This window comes from Urtica dioica, chromosome 4 (assembly GCF_054948205.1).
Source record: "Urtica dioica subsp. dioica isolate 48M chromosome 4, U.dioica_male_clone48M_v1_H2, whole genome shotgun sequence".
NCBI lineage: Eukaryota > Viridiplantae > Streptophyta > Magnoliopsida > Rosales > Urticaceae > Urtica > Urtica dioica.
Genome location: NC_142759.1, coordinates 16,667,804 through 16,692,317, shown reverse-complemented (window position 1 = coordinate 16,692,317; position 24,514 = coordinate 16,667,804). Strand labels below are relative to the sequence as shown.

Below are 24,514 nucleotides of genomic sequence, written 5' to 3'. Positions count from 1 at the left end.
CGTTGCTCGTCGATCTCAGCCAAGTCATTTCTTCATATCTTCCTCGAGAGCCTGCATTGCTGCCTATTTTCCTCCAAGGACAACAATCAATTCCCAGAATTATTTCTTACAAACTTAATCACAGAAAATATACTCAACTATTGTTCAGATACTAAGAGTGATAAAGCTGTCTTTGCTGCCTATTAATCATGGTCACAGAGTATGCCCACCAAAAACGTTTGATAGCATTATTAGAATCTAGTTAGAAAAAAAAAATCCTCGTTTAAACATAAAAATTATGAACTTTCTACCAGCCATCTCATATAGATCTGTTCTTTTTTCATACTTTTCAACACTCAAAACCATTAAAGCTTTTAAATTTCTCAAGTGCGTACTCAGTCTTTACCACAAAACCAAACAAAGTATCATAAAAAGAACACACAACATTTGGTAACATTCTAAGAGATCGAATATAGAGAGACTTGAAACAAAAAGACGAATTTATGAAAATACCTTATCGAGGCCAACGGGACCGAGAGACGATTTGACGATGTTTGCAACGGATTGACAAGCCATAACTGTACGCATACATGGAATAAACTCAGTCCATTTCTTCAACATAATAACACAAATACATCATTAAATATCCATGCATACATATATACATACATATATATAGAGTGTGAGAGAGAGAGCGAGAGAGAGAGAGAGAGAGAGGTTTGTACCGTTTGGTGAGTTTGGGCCAGCAAACACCTCTCGAACCCCACAGCCAAGCAAATTAGAGTTGAAATATAAAGGGACTGTGGATAGAATATATAAGGGGACTTGACAAAGACTCGTAAAGATGACTGGCAGAAAAACAAGTTTAAGATACACAGAACTTGCGACTACAAAAAAGAGGCGCTATTTAGTCGACTAAACCCAATTTAACTTCTTACCCTCAAAGACTTGCAAGAGTTTTAACTTTTAAAGCAAAAGCACACAGTAAAAGAACATCAACAGTAAAATAAATTTTAAAAAAGCGCTGAACTGGACTGGCTAAGGTTGAGGCTTTTGCAGTTTTGCTCAATTTGTGTAAAGAAGACGAAAAGAAAAATAGAATATAAGATCATTACACGATAAGTTTCCAACTCTGTTTTGAATATCCACAGACAGACTAAACCCAATTTAACTTGTTACCTTCAGAGACTCATTCAAAAGCCTTGTCAAAACTTGATGGAAATGAAACCTCAAAAGGGGTTTATCACAAATTCATTCAAAACTAAGGGACAAAAAGAAAGAATGACAGAAACAAATGAGAATTCATCATGTTATTAAAAAAGCAATATAGCACTAGCTCAAGGAAAATGGCAGTTTAGCTGAGCTTGCATGCATATCTATATCCATCTATCTATTTACACAGTGTATTGATGCACTAAACAGTCTGACTAGTTAAGGCTAAAGGTCGAACATAAGCATCTCATTTCGGCAGATCAGAAATCAAAACATGAAAACTAATTTACCCTCCATTTGTTTTTTTTAAGACTTTTATAACATTTAGGTGTTGGTGGCCCTGGTGTAGATCTGCTGACTCGCATGAGCTGCGACCATTCTAATCAAACCCTTTGCCATCAGATCCTTGATAGCTCTGCATGCCAGTGATCCACTAATCTGAAAGAAAAAAAATATAATCCACACAATGTAAGACTAGAAGCAGAATTTAAAGGAAAATTCAAATTTGTTGCTCAAAAATTCTGCAAAACAAGAATTTCCTTTCTCCAATAACACTTGGGGGCCAATGTCAAACTGCCCCAAATTCATAATTAAAAAAAAACAGATCATCATTCCATCATAATGCAATTCAAGATCTTAGGGTATGTTTGGTTGAAAAAGAAAAGTGGAATATGAATGAGAATGTGAATGAGAATGGTAATAGAATGAGAATGAAAAGCTAGTCTGGTGTTTGGTAATTATTTTTAATCAATTAAAAATAAGAATGGAATGTGATGGTAATTGACAAAAATAACCCGACTTTATCGTCTGCAAAGTTCAAAGGCCCTCTGCTTCGAATGTCTGCAAGCCACAAAACCCCTCGCCGGACAATTCACTGCCGCCACAGCCCCTGCCGACTCCTCGCCGTGACAGCGAACCCCTCCGGCAGCCTGACACGACCTGCCCATCCCCAACCCTCTTCTCACCAAAATTCCCGGTATCGCCGCACGAACTTCTCCACGAAGCCTCTGCACGATGAGCTGGAAGGCCGTAGCAGACGCAACACGAACACGCCGTTGGCAGGCCCACTCCACGAAGCATACAGAGCTCGGATAGTTTCAGGATTTGTATGACGTGTAACAAGTGAGAACACATACCCTCAGTCTGTCAGGATGAATCGAGGGAGTGACGAGCTTGAACTTGGGAACCTCGACGAGAAGCTTGTCATAGGTCGCCTGGTCAAAGAGAACCATGTTGTTCACCTTTTCCTTTTGCTTTCCCTTGCTCCACTTCTGCAAACCCAAACCCACACAGTTAACAAGTGACCCAAAATTAATATCTTACCTCTATTCCATCGAGTTCTTTGATTTTTAACCTAGCTCTAAAGAAAACAAGAGAGTTTTCAAGCTAGAGAGAATTCAGGAACCCTAAGTCAAAGAATTTCAGATCAAGAACAACAACAAACCGAGCCCAATCTAACCCATATACCACGAAAAATCACTGAACAAGCAAGAGAAATCCAAAACCCCTAATTTCTAAACCTAAATCGAACTAAAAGAAAGAAGAAATTTTCAAATAGAAACTCCTACCTCTTATTAATGAACGAACCACGGACTCTTTGTCTCTCATTAACCAGAAATCCGCGCTCAAGACCTTGTAAAGAAATGAAACGGAGCCATAGACTAAGATTAGACGCGATTCAACTAAAGAAACGAAGATGAACGAAGGAAAAAGAAAGACGAAGAACAGAGGAAGGACGAGATCTCACCAACACTAGTCCGGCGACGCTCAACCCCCACTTACTCGCTCGCTCTCTCTAGCTCTCACTCTCGGAATCTCTCTGGCTCGCTCCCTCTAGCTCTCTTTTTTTTTTTTTTTTTTTTCTTTTTGATGTTTTTACGGTGAAGTAAAGAAAATATTCAATTTGTCTAAGTGAATATAGTGTTGTTTCTATACTTAGTCAAATTTGAAGATTTCATACATTGTCTTAAACAAAATTATTAGTGGGAAATTTTCCTCCACACTTAAATAGTAAAATTTTGTTAATTTTTTTTATATTTTAAGTATTACAACTCCATCTTTACATTTGACTGTAGTGTAAATGTGCCAAAATTTTGTGGGAAATTTCCCTCCATTTTAAAATGGTGAAATTTTGATCATTTTTAATTTTTTTAGTAAAACCACTACTTTTTTATATAAGCTGTAGAGAAAAGTAGACCATTATCTACAGTTTTATATTCGACTAGAGTCTAATATAGGCAAAAAAAAAGGTGACCGTAGTCTGTATTCAAAAACTCCATTAAAAGGCTAAACTGAAGTTAAAAAAAAAAACTGTAGTTGTATCCAATATTTCTGGTAGTGTGTACAACAAATTGCATTAACTCTAGCTCAAAGTTTCAGTATTCAACTCAACAAAGCAATAAATCAAATGTGACGACCCGACTTTTCAAACTGTCTTATTTTACTTGCTTTTTAAACTTTATAAAAATTCTTTAAGAAAATTGGAGGATTTAAAAAAAAAAAAACACACACACACACACACACATGTTACAAAGGCAAACCAAACATAGCGGCAAAAATAGTAAAACATAGGATGGTCCAACGGAGACAGGGAGAGTGGGAGAAAGAGAAAGAGGGTGAGAGAGAGAGAGAGAGAGAGAGAGAGAGAGAGAGAGAGAGAGAGAGAGAGAGAGAGAGAGATTCTTGAACGCACGGCGAGCATGGGATGGTCCAACGGAGGCACGCGGTAGGTTCGAGAGAGATGGATATAGAAGAGAGAGAGAGAGATAGAGAGAGAGAGAGAGAGAGACGGATCAAGAAGTCTGAGTTGAGTTTGTTTGGTTTGGAATGAAATAGGCTTTTAAAAGTTATTTTGTAAGTGACGAAATAAAATGAACAGAATAAGGGGGAAATAAATCCCGCTTAATTTTTTAAACTTTCGGATGTGCATATGTTGCATCCAATACCCTTTGAAATTTTTTGGTGAAGGTCGGTGATGTCGTTGGATGCGACATGTCACATCCAAAAGCAATTTAGATGAGATTTTTGGATGCAACTTGTGGTATCTAAAAGCTATCCGCATTCATAGACCTTCTTTTACCTAGTGCTTTGAAGTCCTCGAACCTCTCGTTCAAAAAAATTAGAAGAGATCTTAAAAAAAAACCTAAAATCTTTGTGACCACCATTGACAAACCGGACTAAAAGTCAAGGTTTATGAATGAGAATAAGAGCTTGCATCGAAACCTGTGATTCTTACATACATTGCATAATGAAAATTGGGGATTATTTGTTTATGTATGTTAATGTTTGTATGTTTGTGTCAGTTCGAGAATGTGAGCCCATGCTTATTTCCCTTGTTTGCATGTGTTTCCATATAGGAATCATGCCAAGAATAGTGAATTCTACATTAGTGATTGAAGTTTGAATTGTTGATGGGTTTTGTTATGCCGAAGGCTTTTGCAAGTAAATGCATATTTTGGTTATTATGCTCTTAGTGTTGATTATAGAAAATGATATTTTATCTGGTAGTGCTTGTTAATTCTGTAAATTTATGTTAATGTCTGTATGTTATTGTTAATTATGATGTTCGAGCCAATCCGGGAATATTATGTTAATTAAATTTGTTAATATTAGTATATTTGGGTTCCCTGTTTGTATCAATTTGAGAATTCTTCCTAAATGTTGTTTATTCGTGTTTGTGTTGATTTCTGTAAACGTTTGTATATTTGTGATATAGTTCTCTTGCGCTCAAAGTTTTTGAATTTTAAAGAAACAAAATCAGTTTGGAATATTGTTATTTTTTGTGTCATGATTTGTGTTTTAGTTTGGCAAAATAATTTATTGAATAAGTAAATCAAGCATCCCTAGAAACATATTATCTACGAGTTTTAAACTTTTGACTTTCAGTTCCAACTTTATTTAAGATACGATCGAATTTGGTTTTTTTTTTTTAATCACGTGCTCTATGAGAAATATTTGTTATTTGATTCTAACAAAACCTCGCTAGGGTTATTTTTGTTTTCGAATTAACTCTTATTAAATCATTCACGTCAACTTTACTTTCTCATTCCGAAAGTATGATTAAGCGGAAGGCTTTTTTTTTCCATCATCTATTAGGAAGAATTTATTCCACTTTTATGAATATGATTTTCATTAAATATAAGTTTCATGATATATTTGTCATTAATTACAATTTTTAATGACAAATGTTGTCATAAAAGTGGAATAAAACATTCGGAATCCTAATAGCTAATGGAAAAAATCATCCAGTTAATTATGTTTTTAGCACAATTATTTTATTATGTTCTACTAGATAAGACTAAACAAACATACATCAACTATATATAATTGATAACTAAAGAACATATGAGGCAGTACTATAGCTGTATAAGTACAATTACATCACATTACCTTATAAAAAAAAAAAAAAAAAAATTACATCACATAACAAAATGATCTCATTTCATACATATTTTTTTTTTTTTCATTTTTCTTCAATATGCAAAATGTCATTAATTTTTGTTTTGTTCACAAGTTGATCACTCAAAAGCAATCAATATGTCCATCGTCTCTTGTTTGTTCCCGTCAATTTTTTTTTAAACCTTTAAAGGGAGACGCATTTATTTACATAAAGATGGTATTAAAGCCAAGGAGAACTATAAATTGGAGTGACTACGGACTTAGTTTGGAGGTACTTGTGGAGGGCGTCCAAGCCGAAATCTTTGCCAAAGCCGCTTGCTTTGTATCCTCCGAAAGGACAATCGTTGTCCATCGCAAAGTAGCAATTGATCCACACCGTCCCTGCTCGGATCGACCTTGAAACCGTGTTTGCCACGTTCAAGTCCTTCGTCACAATCCCTGCGGCGAGCCCATACATCGTGTCATTTGCTCTCTCTATCGCTTCATCCATTGTCCTACACGTCGTGCGGGAATAATAGTATTATTATATAATTAAGGTATTTTACTTAATTGTTTAACCCTTTGCAAAATAATCAAAGTTTCACATCCATAAATTACTTAGGTATAATTAAGAAAAAAGCTTACTACGTATAAATTTTAAAATACGATTATCGTACTCAAATTAAATATTTGTCCAACATGACTAGATGAAGAAAAAAAAATCATTTGTAATACTGACTTGAACTTCATCAGGGTGGCAACCGGGCCGAAGATTTCGTCCTTCACGATCATCATGTCCTCCTGATAAATAATTAATTTAATGACATGCTTCTGGGTTAAGAAAAAATAGCAATAAGATGTTTTGATTAATTACTTTTTGAGACGTACCTTACAATCGGTGAAAATAGTTGGTTCAATGTAATAGCCTTTGTTACCAACAGGTTTACCACCAGTTAGCAATGTAGCTCCTTCTCTCTTCCCATGCTCTATGTACCCAAGGATTTTGTCAAACTGTGCCTTGTCAGCCTGAAACAATTAATTTGAAATATTTTAATTTATTGCTACGTTAATTAAATGTCAAATAGATTTTGAGAATGAATTAGTTAATTAAACCTGAGGTCCTTGATGAACTTGAGGATCAAAAGGGTCTCCGACAACCCAAGCTTTAGCTTTCTCCGCAAGTTTCTTTGTGAACACGTCGTAAATCCCTTCTTGGACGTAAAGCCGAGTACTCGCAATGCAAACTTCTCCCTGAAAATACCAAAAAAAAAAAAAGGATCAAAGAGTTAAAATCAAAGGAAAACATATGTGAAATGAAGTGAAAATATGAGGACCTTGTTAGATAAGAAGCCAAGAAGGGCAAGATCAGAAGCCATTTCAGGGTCGGCGTCATCGAATATAACAAGAGGAGATTTCCCTCCCAATTCCAGTGACACCGGCTTCAAATTGCTTGACGCTGCCGCCTTCATTATTTCCCGCCCAACCTCCGTGGACCCCGTAAAACTCACCTAATTAAATAGTTACACCAACAAATCATTTAAATAATGACAATATTAGTATTTAACTAATGATACCATGTCAATGTCCATATGAGAGCTAATTGCCGCTCCCGCAGTTGGTCCGAACCCCGTCACCACGTTGAGCACTCCGTCTGGGATTCCCGCCTAAATATCAATAAAGCCCAAATTAAATAAGGAAAAGTACACGCATTATAGTTGGTCTTTTTGTGTATAAAAAAAATCTTTTCATTTCAAAACATATAAATAAAGGGAAAAACTATACAAAATAGCCATTTAAAACTAATTCACCAGCAAAATAATTTAAGTTTCAAATTTTCAGCAAAAAAACCAAAATTACGTTGTCAAATATTTTTGACACCAAGATTAAATTTTTTGACAATTATTATAAAAAAAAATTATTACTTTCAAAAATATTAATTTAAGAGTCATCAATTTTTTTAAAAAAATCTAATTATTGCACATTTGGCTATTTCACTAATTTTAGACAAACCTTACTATTTTATAAATCTAATAGTTTAAATCGACTATTTCACTAATTTTAGACAAACCTTGCTATTTTGCAAATCCAATAGTTTAAATTGGCTATTTACCTAAATCACTCAAAACAAAGTGTAGAGATACATTCATTTTAGTTAGATAACCTCTCCCCATTTATTTCATTTAAAGAAATATAATTATAGGAAGACACTAATACTTTGTGATAATTTAGTTATAGATAAATGAAAGGAGACACTAAAAAAAAAGAGTGACACTTAATAGTAGTTTAGAGTGAACGGACCAATTTGGCGAGATGAGCGAAAAAAAGAGCGGAAAGCGGGGTCTGCTCGGCGGGCTTGAGGACCATGGTGCAGCCGGCGGCCAAGGCGGGGCCCACCTTCATGACGAAACATGTGGCGGGGAAGTTCCATGGGAGGATGAGTCCCGCCACGCCCATGGGCTCGACCAAGGTGTGGGCCTGCAGGGGCCGGCCCATCTTCAGGACGCGCCCGTGGACCTTGTCCGCCGCACCCGCGTAGTAACGCAGCGTGCTTGCGGCCCAGGGGATCTCCACCGCCTTCCCCGACCTAAACAACTTCCCCGCGTCCAACGTGTCTAGAATCGCTAGCTCCTCCGCGTTCTTCTCTACTAGTTCCGCAAATTTCCATATCACTCGACCTCTCTCCTGATCATCATCATCATATCGTAAAAATACTTCCATGTAAAATATACCAACAAAAAAATTGTATTTCTATTTGAAAATTAACATTTTTCAGTGAGCCGAGTTGTTTATTTATTTATTTTTTAGGGATATAAAATTGTGAATTTATTTCCAAAAGACATTTCTAATTAAAAGAATTTTTTTTTTCCTTTTTTAGGAGTGAGTACAATTTTAAGCAGATAAAAGTAAAACAACATCTGCAATTTTTAGATTAAGAAAAAAATAAAACAAATCCTTCAAAATATTTTAATTTGAGATTTTGTTACATTTTTCTTTTTATCCTAAAAACCTCCTACTCCTTTTTTTTATGTTAGTTTTGATGAGACATGATAATAGTACCATCCTATGTAGTATAATCTGATGAGATACAAGTGACAAAAGATCTTTGGAGTTATATAATTATAATGCACACACACATTTCGAATTCACAGCCTGTAGAATATTTAGGTGCTGTTGGATGTAAACCAAATCTGTTTACTTAAATATATATAATCATTCAAAATCATAATCTTTATCCAAATTATGTTATAAGCAACGGTCGTTGTTTATTATCAACAATCAACGTCTTATAGATTTACATGACCGTGAGATCAGAATTAGTATTTGATATCCTATATTATATTCGTTTGAAAAACAACAATATACATTACACGCAAAAGATAGCCTAAACATAAGTCAAATATTAAATCAAATAAAAAATAATAATAACCACAATAACTGAAGTGTGGTTAATATGGTGTGAAGAGCTATATTTAAGCGCAAACAAATTAATACATACAAATTGCATGGAGGCTCACATCTAAAACTCAAAGGAAACTAACAATATACAATTCAGCATTATTATTTTAGTAACATTATTAAAGACTGAAAAAATAGAAATTACGTACAGAGCCAGGCATGCGAGGCCAAGGACCTTTGTCAAAGGCGGCTCGGGCGGCTTTCACGGCCAAGTCAACATCTCGATTGTCTGCTTCGGAAATTCTCGCAATCACCTCTCCGTTCCGAGGATCTTTTGTCTCAAATGTTTTTCCTTTTCGAACAAATTACAATAAAGATTCATGCTTTTATAGTGGATTATTTAGAAAGAAATCAATTTTTGAAGCTGTACTATAATATCTGAAAAAAGCCATTTATGATAAATGTTAAGTGAAACCGATATTTCCCCTAGAAATTCTCTTGAATGATTCTTGAATTTAAACTTCATGAAATACTAAGGCCAATAAACACGACCCAAAAGAAGGTGTGGATAAGGTTAATAAGTACAACAGATGATTAAGTTCTACCTACCTATAAATATTTTTTATCGTCCTTGAATTTATATTATGTTTTAAATTATTATATTTATGTTTTATTTACATTAAGCTAAGGCCGATACTATAAAAAGTTCAGGGATGTAATTAAAAAATTAAAATTAAGTTTAAGGATGAAAAGTTCAAGTACTAAATCGTCAAACTTAGGACTATTTGTACCAATTGCTTTATTAAATTATTCTAGTACTTTAGCATAAGATGTGATCACAACTAATGAATTTATTGGAATTCTACCGGTAGCTCGTAGAATACTTGACTAGTTTTCAGGACCGGCCTTACTGTGAAGCCAGTTAAGTCATTGATTAAAGCCCACAAAATTTGAGGAAAAGAATGCCCCAATTTTTTCTTGTCTCTAGGTATTCTTAGGCCTAAAATTTTGTTCAAATAAAACCCAATTTACTCTTTGGTATTTTGCCCATTTGTTGTTGGTCAAATAAAATCAAATAAGCCCCATTTGTTATTATTATCAAGAAAGATAACGAGTTCACTTGGACATTATTGCGACTAAAAGCTTCAAACACTTGGACGTTATTGCGACTTTTCATTCGGAGTTTGATAAGATACTTTTTTTTGTTATAGTTTTTTTTTTCTTTTTTTTAGGAAATAATATTTTCTAATTTTGAGGATTTGAAAAAGTGTTCAAGGCTTAAACTATGAGGTAAATTTTGATAAATTGAGTTTTATTTATTTTTACATTATTTTTTATGTTCCCCAACTTTTTTCTATTCAGCATTAGTTATTATTTGGGAAGATTAGATACAACACATTAAATCACATTCACAATATGAGAAAAATAAGAGAAAAAGGCAACCATCAATTGACTTCCAGGAATTCTTCATTAAAATATCAGGTTTCATATTTCTAATTCGATTATTTGAAGCTTTAATTTTTTTGGGGAACTGTACTTCTTTTATTCTTTTTTGTGTGTTGATTTGCGTTTTAGAACATAAAATAATCATGTATTGTCGGAAATATGTTTTGGGTTATGTAAAAATAGTTAATATATTAGTGTTTTTGTTAACAAAAATTTAAAGCTTAATTTTCATGTTTCGCTTCGCCGGCCCTACTTGTTTCTATATATCTCTTAGATTTTTTTTTTCTTTTTTTGTTTATAGCATCTCTAACAATATCAGTAATGTTTTCAACAAAAGATCGCACCTGGAGCACAAATTATTGTTAATGCGTACTTAAGTATCTTATTAAAAAAGACTGCGGGTAAAATTCTGTAATAAAACTATTTTTATTTTTATTTTTAGTAGAATGCATTATGCAATAATGAGAGATGTTGAAGTAAGAAAGAGTTCGAGAGAGTGAAGAAAAAAAATCTTCAAAGGGAGAGAATGTGCAGTTAAGATGCCATGTAACCTATTAATGAAACGAATAAATAAAAAATATGAACTAAGCAAAGCTTAAATAAGATTAGTTTTGGAATAACCTGAAACAGAATCAACAAACTCTCCATTGATGAACAACTTTGTGAACTTTATTTTTGGAATCTTCACAAATGACTCAACCCCAATGCTATCACAATGACTATTTTCCATCTCTAGCTGGTTACACAAACGTTGCAAAAAGATATATGGTGTTTAAGTAGCCTTGTTTTGGCATAGAGTGTATGGTTGAGTAGTAGTGTGTAAATAAATTGAAAAATAAAGTGTCATATATATGGATTCTCATCGGCCTTGTATATTTCAAAGTCATGAAAAAAGCCTCTCCCCAACTTTTGTATAATCCTCTCCCAAGACTTTTCATGAGATTCATCTGTCACCAAACTAATGAGCCATAATTAAGGATTTTGACACCTATATGTCTATCAGTCCTCTCCAAAGAATCTGCTTTATTCAAGATGTATAAAAATAGATGAGTTTACAAAGTCCTCAATTCTCATCTATTCCATAAACCTTATCTAAACCACAATGGACACCAACCAACATATTCATATTCACAATATGAGAATTATTCGGGAACAAATATCTCACCCATGAAATAGTGGTACCGAATTATATTAATAAAAAAAATTAGTCAAATCAAGTAAACTAGTGCCTTGCATGTAAAATTAGACCAGTTTTTACTTTTTTAAGTAATTAGAAAAATCTCATAGTTTTAATGAATTAACACTTTGTATTAAAACCTAATTTATCTAAAAAAAAAGATTATTCACATTATTCCGTAAATATTTAACCACTAATTTAAATGACTTATTTAAATATTTTGTCCAAGTTTGAGGTTGGAATATTTTTATTTAATGAAATTGACGATAACAACATATATTTATATTTGAGCCCGAATTGATTATCCCTACTTCTTCGCCTTATGCTCAATTTATCTAAAAACAAAGCTTATGAGAAAAATGACACTCCCGCCAAGGACCCCATGCCAAGTACCCCACGCCAAGTCCACATGCACCATGTTTGCTCGCCCCGATCTAGCTCACGCCACTCCACACACCTCATGCGCCCTGCACCAAGCCCTTGCATGCACCACGCATTACGCACTCATGCACCACACCATCGCGCGCCCTACGCCACGGTCGCGCGACCACCCTATGCTACGCTCGCCCCTGCGACCTCTTCACCCACAGGCTCACCACGAGCTGAACTCTTCGCCACTGACTTGGCCTTGTATGTTGATGATATGATTATTACTGGTGATGATTATGATGATTAAATCATTGAAGTCTGACTTGGCCCGGTATTTTTCTATGAAAGATTTGGGTTTGTTACGTTACTCTTTGGGTATAAAGGTAACCTCTTCTCCAAAGGGTTATCTTTTATCTCAGTCAAAATATATAGTGGATCTCTTTGGGGCGTGCACGTCTCACCAACAATAGGACCGTTGTCACTCCTCTTGAAACCAATGATCACTACTCTCTTTCTGATGGGTCTCATCTCTTTCGTATGTTGGTAGGCAGCTTGATTTATCTCATAGTTACGCGTCCAAATATTACGTACGCGGTCCATGTAGTTAGTTAATTTGTCACTACCCCTACTAGAGTCCATTGGGATGTTGTGTTTCGTATCCTCGGGTACATTCGAGGCACTCAGTTATAGAGTCTTTTGTTTCTGTTTTCGTCACCACCAGAGTTGCGCACCTACTTTGATGCTAATTGGGTTGGTGAACATACACATCACAAGCACCACTGAATTATGCATGTACCTTGGTGATTCTCTCATTTCTTATAAGAGTAAAAAAAAAACAAGATGTTATTTTCCGCTCCTTCACATAAGTTGAGTATCGCCATGGCTTCAACTACATATGAGATTGTTTGGTTGTGGTGGTTACTTATTGATCAAGGGGTTACTCTTCGTCACCATATGTCATTATACTGTAATAATTATAGTGCTATTCAAATTGTTCGTAATTCGATCTTTCATGAGCGCACCAATAAGTATATTGACATGCTTTTTCATGTCACTCGCCATCAACTATAGCTTGGTACGATCGTGTTGCCTTATGTTCCCATTCTCTTCAGATTGTTGATTTGTTAACAAATGCCCACTCCACTTCGCACTTCCACTTCTTAACTGACAAACTCTCAACGGTTATCATTGTAGCATTGTAAGCTTGAAGGGGATATATTATTATTCCTATTACTAATATATTATTGTGTGAGGACAATATAGTAATTTCTCTCTTTCGTTGTGGTTGTATTAGAATGGAATATATATCTCGGATTCTTGTATTTGGATTATTACATTATCATCAATATATGTTGAAATCCCTAAATTATCAAACGCCACAACTCGCCAACAAAAAATCCCATCTACAACAATCAAACCTCCACCACCGCCAACAATAGGAAAAAGGAATAATAGCAAAAATAAAACTATTAGAATGTCTCACATCGATTGGGTACTTGAGCAATGTGCTCCTTATAAGTGTTTGGTCTCCCTCCACTCTTGAGCTAGCTTTTAAGTGTGAGTTAGGCCCACACTTCTAATAAAAATAACCACATGATTTAATGAATATAAGCATTACGGAACCATCCACAATTCCACATAAAAAAAAAAAAACATAATTATTTGTGTGAAAACATTTCTTAGAGAGCAAGCAATGATGTTGAGTGATCTCTCAGAGCCACGGAGAATTGTGAATGGGCATAACGACGGACTTGACTTGAAGGTACTTTCGAAGGGCGTCCAAACCAAAGTCTCGGCCAAAGCCGCTTTGCTTGTAGCCACCGTAAGGGCAGTCTCGGTCAAAGGCGAAATAGCAATTGATCCAAATGATTCCGGCGCGGATAGAGCGAGACACAGTGTTAGCCACGTCCAAGTCCTTCGTCACTATCCCGGCCGCTAGTCCGTATTTTGTGTTGTTCGCTGCCTTTATTGCTTCCTCAATCGTCCTGCAATTCACAATCAAATTATTTTAGCTTATAATAGAAATATAACAAATATATCATTTGGTTATGTCAAATTAAAATAAATTATCTTTATAAATATAAGCGCTCTCTTCCTAGCAATTTTTTAGATAAATATAACAAATATATCATGGCTAAACTTCAATTTTTTAGATAATTTTAATTGACTGTTCATGATTTGATATGGAAAACAAGAAACTAATTAATACTTAGCAATTTAGCCAAACTTAACTTTTAGCGAAATAGCTCAGATTTTCAATTTTTATAAGCGAAATGGATAAAGTTTAACACTGTAAAAAACAATATTTTTTGACATTGTATACATATGACATCTATGTATGTATATAATAAATGTATGTATACAAACTTTGACTATTTTGTTAATTTATTACTTTCGATTGACTATTTAGCGAGATGTTTCATATAAAACACCACAATTTAGATATAAAATTCTCAAGGCTAAAATTAATTTTTGCATTAAATCAACTAAATATTTGTTTGGAATTCACAAAATCTTTTGATGCTAAAAAAATAATCGTATACCAATTTCGCAGGACACCGAAGTTTAATAGATATTTGTTTTAGATTCCTCTAAAGTTCATTTTTCGCATTATTTGATTTTTGATATATTTGACCTGCAAGCTTTGGTTTCTCACTCCATAACGAAACTAGGCTCTTTTGAGAACTTACTTGAACTTGCTAAGAGCCATGACAGGACCAAAAATTTCGTCCTTCACAATCATCATGTCCTCTTTGACATCGCTGAAGATCGTTGGCTCAATGTAATACCCTTTCTCTCCTATGGATTTACCGCCGGTTAATAAAGTTGCTCCTTCTCTCTTACCATGCTCAATGTAGCTCAAGATCTTGTCAAATTGCAACTTGTCCACCTGAAACCATCCACGTCATTTTTTAACTTAGATTTTTTTATTTGTTCCATTTTATTTTAGTTATAACTTTTCCTTGATACTAACCTGGGGTCCTTGATGCACTTGGGGATCAAAAGGGTCACCCACAATCCAAGCCTTTGCCTTCTCAATCAGCTTCTTCTCAAACTTGTCATAAATCCCTTCTTGAACCAAAACCCGGGATCCCGCGACACATATTTCACCCTAAGAAAAAAAAATCAAGTTGAATAATAAATACAATTACATTTTAATTTTTCTTTTTAGAAGTTATTCAAATTAATTACGGGGACGTGCCTTGTTGAACAAGATTCCCTGGAGAGCTAGAGAGGAAGCCATTTCTACATCGGCGTCGTCGAAAACTATGATCGGCGACTTCCCTCCTAATTCCAATGACACCGGTTTCAAGTTGCTCATCGCCGCCGCCTTCATTACCTCCCGTCCCGTCTCCGTTGAGCCCGTAAAACACACCTACCCAATTAATTACCCAAATATTAACATCTCCAATCTAAAATTACATAGAGAATCATGGCACAGAATTTATACCATGTCGATGTCCATGTGAGAGCTGATGGCAGCCCCAGCAGATTGTCCAAATCCAGGCAACACATTAAGCACTCCATTAGGTAGACCGGCCTTAAGAATAAAAAGAAAAATACATAAATGAACACTTATAAAAAATTCGCTTAAAATTAACTTAAAAGATTTAAGGTTACATGCAGTGGCGAGCCAAGATTTTCAGTCAGAAGCGGTACAATTTAAATTTTATTTGAAAATGTGAGAAATTAACAAATTATTCAGGAGGGGCGAATATGAAAAAATAAATAATTTAATGCTACAAATGTAGAGATAGTTGTAGGTGTATTACATACCTGCTTGGCCAAATGAGCGTAGTAAAGAGCGGTGAGAGGGGTTTTCTCAGAAGGCTTGAGGACGATGGTGCAACCGGCTGCAAGGGCGGGGCTGATTTTCATGAAGAACATGAGGCTCGGGAAGTTCCACGGGATTATGTGCCCAACCACCCCGATTGGCTCCATGAGCGTGTAGGCGTGGAGTGGCTTCGACATCTTCAAGACCTCCCCGTGGATTTTGTCCGCAGCTCCCCCGTAGTACCTTAGGGTGTCCGCCACGCCTGGGATGTCGTAGCTCTTCACGAACCCAAAAAGCTTTCCCGCGTCCAAGCTCTCTAGCGTCGCAATTTCATCGACGTTCTGGTCGATTAGATCCGCTAGCTTCCACATGATCTTTGCTCTCTCCTGCATTGCATCAAAGATTTAGATCCTACGCTACATAAATATATACGGAGATCTAACAATGTGTATAACTATAATAAGACTGCGTGTTATTCATCTGATTGTCAAATGGTTTTCTTTATGTTCAACCAAGCAAATAATGTTAATATTGTGTGTGTATTGTACAAGGATGAAAACACTAAATTTAGATTATTGTGACATTGTTACATCAAAATGTAATTAATTTTTTTTTTTTACAAATAAAACAATAAGAGTATAGAGTAGTTCATTATTTAAAAAATTTCCTTATTTTGGATCCTGTGATAAGATTAGTTGTTGACTATTATTTTTTGAAACATACTTGCTGATTATTTCTTTGCTATTTATTTATGAAAGAAAGGGATATGAATAAAGAGTGAAATGTAAAATATTTGTTGAAAACTTCAGTTATTAAAAGTTGATTGAAATGTAATGTAATTGAAAGATGAATTTTTTTGCCAACTTAAGTAAAATCTTAGTATTGAATTTTCCATTAATGTTAACTTTAACCGAAATATTCAAACACAGTTAGCTTCAATTAATCTTATATTAAAATATTTAAAAAAATTGAAAAGCCTATTTTTTTATTAAAAATAATAATTTTGGTTAAAACCCTATCAACCATTTTATAATTAAAAATAATAATTTTGGTTAAAACCCTATCAACCATTTTATAGTTAAAAATAATAGTTTTGGTTAAAACCCTATCAACCATTTTATAATTAAAAAAATAATTAACCATTTTTTTTCAATTAAAAAATATTCAAAATACCTTAAAAAGCCATTTTATAATTTCTGTTTTCAAATCTTTTAGCCTTAATAAGCTGTAACTATTTATAAGAACTTAATTTTTTTCGATTACTAAACAGTTGAAGACTAAATTAGTCGAAAGGCAGATCTTTATGTATGCAAGAAGAGAAAAACAATCAAGCCACGCATGTATGCAAGAATGAAAGACAATTGACGCAAACACATCATATCAGGTCTGATGTAACGCATGCACACGCAAGTGGTAACAAACTAACAATATTATTTATTTCTCGCTTTTCATTTATTGCCCTGCTTTACCATATGTTGACCTTCTAATCAATTATTATAAAATGAAAGTAAACGCCGGTAAGTTTTAATGTTGCTGTTTTGTTATTCTTTTTTTAGAAAATTTAGAAAAATTGTCTCGATTATCACTATTCGACAAAAAAAAAAAAATTAATTTCTCCCCAAAAATTTAATTTGACAAAAAAATACTAGTAAATCACTTGTACAAATACAATTTTACCATCAACATAATGTCAACAATTAACATCTATTGTTGACGTCCGTGAGTTTTGGGTTCATCTATTGTTGAAATCTATATCAACAATTGACATCAATTATTTTTATGTTAAATTGTATTTGTACAAGTGATTTAGTAGTATTTTTGACCAAATTAAACTTTTGGTAGGAAATTGGAAAATCTTATCAAATGGTAGTAATTGAGACAATTTTCAATTTTTAATGATGTTTTTATTGGCAAAATTATATTAATAACCAGAAAACAAAATTGAGATTAAGAATGTAGGATTTTAAATGATTACTATCTTTAGAATTCAATTCATATGCTAGAAATTAAAAGCAATATATATTTTGTAATTAGAATGTTAATTTTTATATCATTATATAAAAATTAATTTAATTTATGATATACATTAGTGTATCAATTAAGTCCTTTTCTAAAGAACGTATAATATATTTTGTTGGAATTAAAAAATAGTAGCATAATTGATAAATTTCCGAAACGATGTAAAAACAAATCGTTGTGATAGTGACCAGATGGAAACGAAAAAAAAAATCTTTTAAAAATCAACAAACAAACAAAGAAGTGTCCATTTCAGCCAATTATTTTCTATATATATTAATGCATATTGTTATCTCATTGCTATCTGTTACGATGCTATATATGAATAAAAACATTTTAAGCCTTATGCATATTTATAAAAAATAAGGTCAAAAATAGCTGGCTGATTTCCGTGTCCTGAACAAAGACGACACGTAATATACCCCAGATTCCAAACTGGGTGATCATGCCAAAACTCTTGTATATGAACAATGGTATAAATACAAAAATTGTACAGCGACTAATAGTCATTTATTTTCTATTAATTGTATCCTTATTTTTTGAGCTAAAACATATATAAAACTCCCGACCATGAAATTTATAATAGTAAATGATTTTTTTATACAGCAAAAGTCAATACAAATAATTAATGATTATCGCTGTCAATCATTAAATAATATGAGCTTTAGTTGGTTAATACAAAGTAATCAATACTTTAATTACAATAAAATTTAAATATTATGATTATGGACTCGTGGTAGCATTATTAATCCTGATTAATAATATTCTAGCCAAATCTGACGTATAAAAAAAATGATTTATTGTATCAAACAAATACGTTCCAGTAATGATAACTAGGATACATAGACATTAGCCACCCCACACTACGATTTGAAGCGATAGCCTCTCAATTATTCATAAATTATTTGAGAAAACTTTTATCGAAAGTTCCAAATCATTAGAAAGTATTTTTTTAAGTACATACATAAAAAAGAAAGAAAAAAATTAGAAAAATAACCAGTTTAAACGTTACATTTGTACCAGTGTACTAATTTGTTCTCACTGTTTTAATTAATGAATGGTAATAACTAGTTGTAATTAATATAATAGTTAGTACTAGATTAAGGAAATTAGTGAGAGTGATAAAAACGTACAAGGCCAGACATGCGAGGCCAAGGACCGTCATCGAAAGCCGCACGTGCGGATTTCACGGCCAAGTCAACGTCATCTTTGACTGCTTCTGCTATCTCTGCTATTACTTCTCCATTTCTGGGGTCTCTCGTCTCGAATGTTTTTCCTGTTTTTTTTTTTTTTAATCAAAGTATTAACGATAAATTGAAAACCAGTATTCATTAACATGCACATAAGTATATATTTTGAGGTCAATAATTGAGATATTATGTGGTGTGGAAATTGTATGAGCCTTTGACCGACAAGATGACAGAGATATATGCAAGTATAATTAAGAGCTGGCGAAATACCTGAAACCGAATCAACAAAGTCTCCATTGATGAAAAGCTTTGTGTATTTGATGGTTGGCATGTTCTTCAGAGCACCCTTAGATACGTTGTCACTAAAATCGCTGCCCATCTCTCTCTCTCTCTCGATTTTATGCTATGAATAAATTTGGAGAGGCTGGGTCGGAAATATATAGTACAATAAAATAAACTAGCACGAGAGAGAGAGAGAGAGAGGACATCATCAGTGATGGCATTGCAAAACGACAACAATTCATTATGAGAGACTTCTGTTTTCTGGGCCACATTGGAATTTGGACATTTTACGCACACATAGATGTATATTGGTATTTTTTTTTTAGTAAACATAAATATATATTGGTAGACTCGTAATTTCGGATCGGTATAATATTCAGCATCCTCGTGATATGGGAACTTTATAAGCCCATCTTTGTTATTTTGTTTTTTACTGTATAAACTATAAAGTACATATAAAATTTAAGATTAATATTCTTTAACAATATTTTCTCAAAATTCTTATATTGAATAGTTGAATTCACCCTTTCACGGATTACAAGGACTTTCATACCCGCAAGCACAACGTATTTTCCTGAAGTTAGCTCTTCATTCAGACAAGTTATAATCTTCGATTTTTATTTTCTATTTTATGATGTTTGAATTTTTTTTCATGCACGGAATCGTCATCTTTTGACTAGTCAAAATGTATGTTTAACTTCACATTGACGTTTTATTATCGGGGAAGTGATGTTCACATATTTACTATTATTGATCCATTTGGTCTCTATATATATATATAAAGTCTTTATTTATTTATTATTAGCACCTATATATACAAGCAGGTACGAATAGGAGAGGCTAATATGCCGAAAAAAGTTGAGGGAGTTGATTTGTAAATTTTTAAGATAAAAAAATATAAAATAAATTCAAAAAGGGGCAAAAAAAAAAAAAAAAAAAAAAAATTGCTTTACTGGCTTACAAGTCGGTGTGCCCTCATTTTTAGCCTTAGACCACGCCTTCTGCAAGAAAATTTGTCTTCAACTTATATACGATATTTGACCCCAAAAAAAATATAATTCCAACGCGACTACGTCTTGTGGTTGTGGCCATCAAATTGTTTTGGCTCTCATCAATTGGAGATTTGGAATATTGACCCAGAGTAAAGCCGACTTGGGGTACGTCACCGCTCATGTATTCCCATAAAAAAAATAAAAAAATAAATTGGGAGAGAAAATGTATTCCATATACATCTAGCTTTGTATGAATGATGCTTGAAACAAAAGGTAAATAAATATTTAAATGCAATGAATTCTTTTGTAAATTTAAATCATTTTATACCCTGACCGACGAAATAAATAAAAAGTCAAATTAGATATCATAAAAAAAAAATGATCAATCATTGAAAACATTTACAAGATTCACCCTTGCAAGAGCTTAAGGAAAAATAATATGGGGAATTTGAGTAGATTAACCAATAAAAAACATAAAATTGTCAAAATAGTCAATGTTTAGTTTATTTTGCGAAATAGTCAATAAATTACATTAACCTTGATCAGACAAAAGTACCCTTCATTAAAACGAAAGGTTACAAAAATCAATCAATTAATAAAATAAAATAAATAAATAAAAAATATTACAATAAATAACTCTTTCACTAATAAATTAAAAATCTCCTAAAAATATTACGAGATCTTCACCATTGATCTTCACCGTCGATCTTCAACACCGAGTCAACTTGACATCCTTCTCGAGCCGCCGATTCCAACTTGAGCCACCGATTTCTGAACGGATACGGAGCCTACTTCGCTTTTTGAAATAAACAAAAATTCCATATATATAATGATATTAACCAGCAGAAATAAACCGAAATTAACACGAATAAATCGAAATAAACATAAATAAACCGTAATTTTTTTAACAAGAAAAAATAAACAGAAAATATTAACATTGAATTAACAAGAATTAATACTGAATTAATAATAATTAACACTGAATTAATAATAATTAACACATAGTTAACAAGAATCAAACCGAAATTAATACGAATAAATCGAAATAAACAAAACATACTGATTTAGTCTCCCAAAAGCTTGGTCACCGAATCTGCGATGAATGATGCGCCATCAAATCTAGAGTGGATCCTCCTCCGTCGCGCGGCTCCGGGAAGCACGAGCCATTACCTTGAGTAGCATCGGGAAGGAAATACGTTGACGAATTTGAGGCAAGCAAGCCACGGTCTCAGGCGAAACCAGAGGAAGGAGGCGCCAGAATCAATGGAGGTTGAGGGGGATAGAGAGAGAGAGAGAGAGAGAGAGAGAGAGATTAACCGAATCCGTTCGTCATCGCGCGACAACGTGTAAGAGTTTGCCAGTAAATGGGGGTTCGGCGACCGAAGCTGAGGCTTAGGCCGGAGAGTCGACATGGCTCACTCGCACTCCAATCTCATCGCCGCGAACGATGCAGATCCGATTCTGCCGTCGCAAGAGATTCGACCATGACATTGACTTATGAAAAAAGAGAGCGAGCGAGAGAGAGAGAGATAGAGAGAGAGAGAGAGAGAGAGAGATGTGGAAACTCTTGTTCTTTGATATTCATTTGGAAAGTATGTATCACATGAACGATACATGAAATCGTATGCAACTAACAAGAATAGTTGCAAAATAAAAAATCTATTTAATTTGGTTAATGAATTAAAAAAATAAAAAAGTCAACGAATCAATTATATTGATATATGATAAATATTGAAGGAAAGAACAGTATATTTGTAGTAGTTTACGTGTTATGGATTTTTAAAGTACAAAACAAATACGATTGGAGAGATATGGAGATAGAAGCAAATATTATCATTAATTATTTTTTATTTAAATAAATATTTATAAAAAGTGTAAAAACCAGAAGCAAAATAGTGATTTAATTGTCACGTCATCAAAACTGACTATTTAAACAAAAATCTTAACACGTTGACTATTTTACAATTTCAATGTTTCACGTGGGCTAGTCCGTGTGATTTTTCAATAGTAATATAGAGTTATATATTAAACATTTGGGGTACACTGTGTACAAAATATATTTTCAAAATTAAATCTAAGATTATTAAGGAAACTAATTAATAAAAGAAAACTTTGAAGAATTAAATACAGTGAACTTAGAGCAAGATCCGTGATTTTGTTTTTTTTAATGGATAATTTATTTCCTTGCGGAAAACGACCTACAACGTTATAGATAAATCGGGTTTTTGATGAGCAATGGACTAGGACTATTAATCGCGTTAGCCGCTCGAGAACACGAGGTTTCCAACCTTTTCGAGTTTGAAGCTGTTAGCTTTCGGGAATTGAAATCCTTCCTGAATCGCCAAGCACTCGGCCAGAAGAAAAAAAAAAATCATACACAATCCTTAAGGAAGTAATAAAATTAGGGATGTCAATTTAGTCCGGACACGAAACACAAAATAATTACGACACGATTTAAAACGGATTTAGATCTCAATAAATAGATCAGTCCTTAATTTGGTCGAACACGTTAACACGATTAAATAATGGGTCAAAACGACACGATTACGATAACACGATTAAAATCCAATTAATACGATTATTAAATGGTCGAAATGAAACACGATTACGACATGCACGAATATGACACTATTAATACGATTACGAGCAATAGCAAGATTATGACCCAGTTAAATACGATTAATATTATATATGTAAAATTATTAAATTATAACTATAAACAATAAATTGATATTAGAAAATATGGTGTAATAAAAATAATTTATCTGTCCTATATTTGTTAGGAATTCTTGCCCACGAGAAGATGCTTATGTAAATTCTCGTTGAAATTATTAATAAAATATAGTTTTGTTATTTATAATTCGAATCGAAAACGTTATTTCTTCTACATTAAGATTTATCAAACATTCATCAACCCATAGTCTCTGTATCAAACTGATCATATGCTCGGCATCTGAGATTGGGCAGTGAACTAAAACTGGTCGATGATTGATTCATGCTTGTGTAGCTGAGTCTGAAATCATATATGTGAAACACAAGTGAAGGTAGATCACTTAGTGAGAGCATTCTACACTTGTGGTAAGTGTACTACTCGAACAAGTCTTGGTTGTAGATGTGTCGTTTAAGGACCGTTAAGACACACTAACCGAGGTCGCTAATGGCGATCACAGTGAGATTTGATGTAAATCATGAAGTGATCGTGGACACTGGATCATGTTACCGCGCTCTTTGACTCATTCGTTAAAAGGCGACTATCATGCTAATCACAGCTTATGTCTTGGGAGTTTCGGAACATTGTTCGAGTGGGAAGTGATTTACAGATATGGAATCCAACCTTCCTAAAAGAAGTAAATGTTCTCTCACCTAAGGGTTGATTCCAGAACCGATAGATTGCGCGCACTTCCGAAGTATGAACGCTCGGAAGAATCTTTTGCTCGGGGTGTCAGGAAAAGTATAACAGAATAATCGAACTTTTTTACACGGGCTTGATTTGACTATTGCCAGCCTTCTTCTCTGAGGGGAGGATTTTCACCCTATAACAAATCACATTAACAATAGTCTCATAATAACTTATCGTATTCAATTTTATTTTTTTTCAATTCATATCGAACAATCACAATTCACAGTTTCATGAATTGATCATATCAACCATGATTAAACATGAACTGCCCTTTTTCTTTTGTGGAGTACGATAAAATAAGAGAAATATTTCAGTGTTTGCATCCTGATATTCAATTAGTTTTACGAAACACTGCTAAGGCTGATGCTATAAAATTGTACAATAAAGAGAAACTCTGACTCAAGAGGTTGTTTCGGGTCAAGTTAGTTTTATAACTGATGCGTGGACCTCTTTGACTTCTGATGGGTATGTATGTCTCATTGCGCATTTCATTTATAAAGATTGGAAATTGCAAAAGCGCCTCCTGAATTTTAGTTATATGCCCCCACCTCACATCGGTATTGCGTTGTCTCATGGTTTTCTTAGTGATTGGGGACTCAAGGATATTTTTTTAGACTTACATTAGCTAACGCTTCTTCGAATGATGTTTCCACTGAGTTATGGCGGAGTCAATTGAAAATGAAGGGATCCCTTGTTTTCGATGATGATTTGTTTCACATGCGATGTTGTGCTCATATCATCAATCTAGTTGCGCACGATTGTTTGAAGCAAATTGATAGATCCGTTGGTAAGATTCGTGATAGTGTTAAGTATTTCAAATGATCTCAAACTAAAAATGATAAATCCTTGGATTGTGTGAAGTTGGTTTCTATGGGTTATACTAGGGTTGAGTGAAGATGTGCC

At 33.8% G+C, this 24,514-nt stretch overlaps 2 protein-coding genes and 1 long non-coding RNA gene across 3 annotated transcripts; all 3 read right to left on the bottom strand.

Moving 5' to 3' along the window:
* Positions 1 to 730: 730 nt before the first annotated feature.
* LOC149400888 (uncharacterized) lies at positions 731 to 2,824 on the bottom strand. The gene is made up of 3 exons (XR_016296570.1): positions 2,760 to 2,824; positions 2,328 to 2,462; positions 731 to 1,629 (listed from the first exon to the last, which is right to left on the bottom strand). It is a non-coding gene; the product is annotated as an uncharacterized LOC149400888 (long non-coding RNA).
* A 2,852-nt stretch (positions 2,825 to 5,676) lies between these two features.
* Positions 5,677 to 11,140, bottom strand: LOC149400887 (aldehyde dehydrogenase family 2 member C4-like). The gene is made up of 9 exons (XM_089612271.1): positions 11,032 to 11,140; positions 9,174 to 9,316; positions 7,867 to 8,250; positions 7,143 to 7,232; positions 6,903 to 7,076; positions 6,682 to 6,819; positions 6,457 to 6,594; positions 6,308 to 6,369; positions 5,677 to 6,083 (listed from the first exon to the last, which is right to left on the bottom strand). The coding sequence occupies exons 1-9, from the start codon at positions 11,138 to 11,140 to the stop codon at positions 5,810 to 5,812; spliced, it is 1,512 nt and encodes a 503-aa protein (XP_089468397.1). The 3' UTR covers positions 5,677 to 5,809.
* Positions 11,141 to 13,405: 2,265 nt separating this feature from the next.
* On the bottom strand, positions 13,406 to 19,363 carry LOC149400886 (aldehyde dehydrogenase family 2 member C4-like). Its single transcript, XM_089612356.1, has 8 exons — positions 19,208 to 19,363; positions 18,881 to 19,023; positions 15,734 to 16,117; positions 15,408 to 15,497; positions 15,159 to 15,332; positions 14,931 to 15,068; positions 14,647 to 14,846; positions 13,406 to 13,941 (listed from the first exon to the last, which is right to left on the bottom strand). Exons 1-8 carry the CDS (start codon positions 19,314 to 19,316, stop codon positions 13,668 to 13,670), a joined length of 1,512 nt encoding a protein of 503 aa, XP_089468482.1. The 5' UTR covers positions 19,317 to 19,363; the 3' UTR covers positions 13,406 to 13,667.
* Positions 19,364 to 24,514: the final 5,151 nt, after the last annotated feature.

What these genes read in the sequence shown, in the direction of transcription:
- LOC149400886 (XM_089612356.1), bottom strand. Translation starts at nt 19,316, where the DNA reads ATGGGCAGCGATTTTAGTGACAACGTATCTAAGGGTGCTCTGAAGAAC. An exon ending in GGCCTCGCATGTCTGGCCTT is followed by an intron (nt 16,118 to 18,880) that starts GTACGTTTTTAT and finishes GATGCAATGCAG; the next exon opens with GAGAGAGCAAAGATCATGTG. An exon ending in ACGCTCATTTGGCCAAGCAG is followed by an intron (nt 15,498 to 15,733) that starts GTATGTAATACA and finishes TTTATTCTTAAG; the next exon opens with GCCGGTCTACCTAATGGAGT.
- LOC149400887 (XM_089612271.1), bottom strand. Translation starts at nt 11,140, where the DNA reads ATGGAAAATAGTCATTGTGATAGCATTGGGGTTGAGTCATTTGTGAAG. An exon ending in GTTTGTTGATTCTGTTTCAG is followed by an intron (nt 9,317 to 11,031) that starts GTTATTCCAAAA and finishes TTGTTCGAAAAG; the next exon opens with GAAAAACATTTGAGACAAAA. An exon ending in AAGTTCATCAAGGACCTCAG is followed by an intron (nt 6,595 to 6,681) that starts GTTTAATTAACT and finishes TAATTGTTTCAG; the next exon opens with GCTGACAAGGCACAGTTTGA.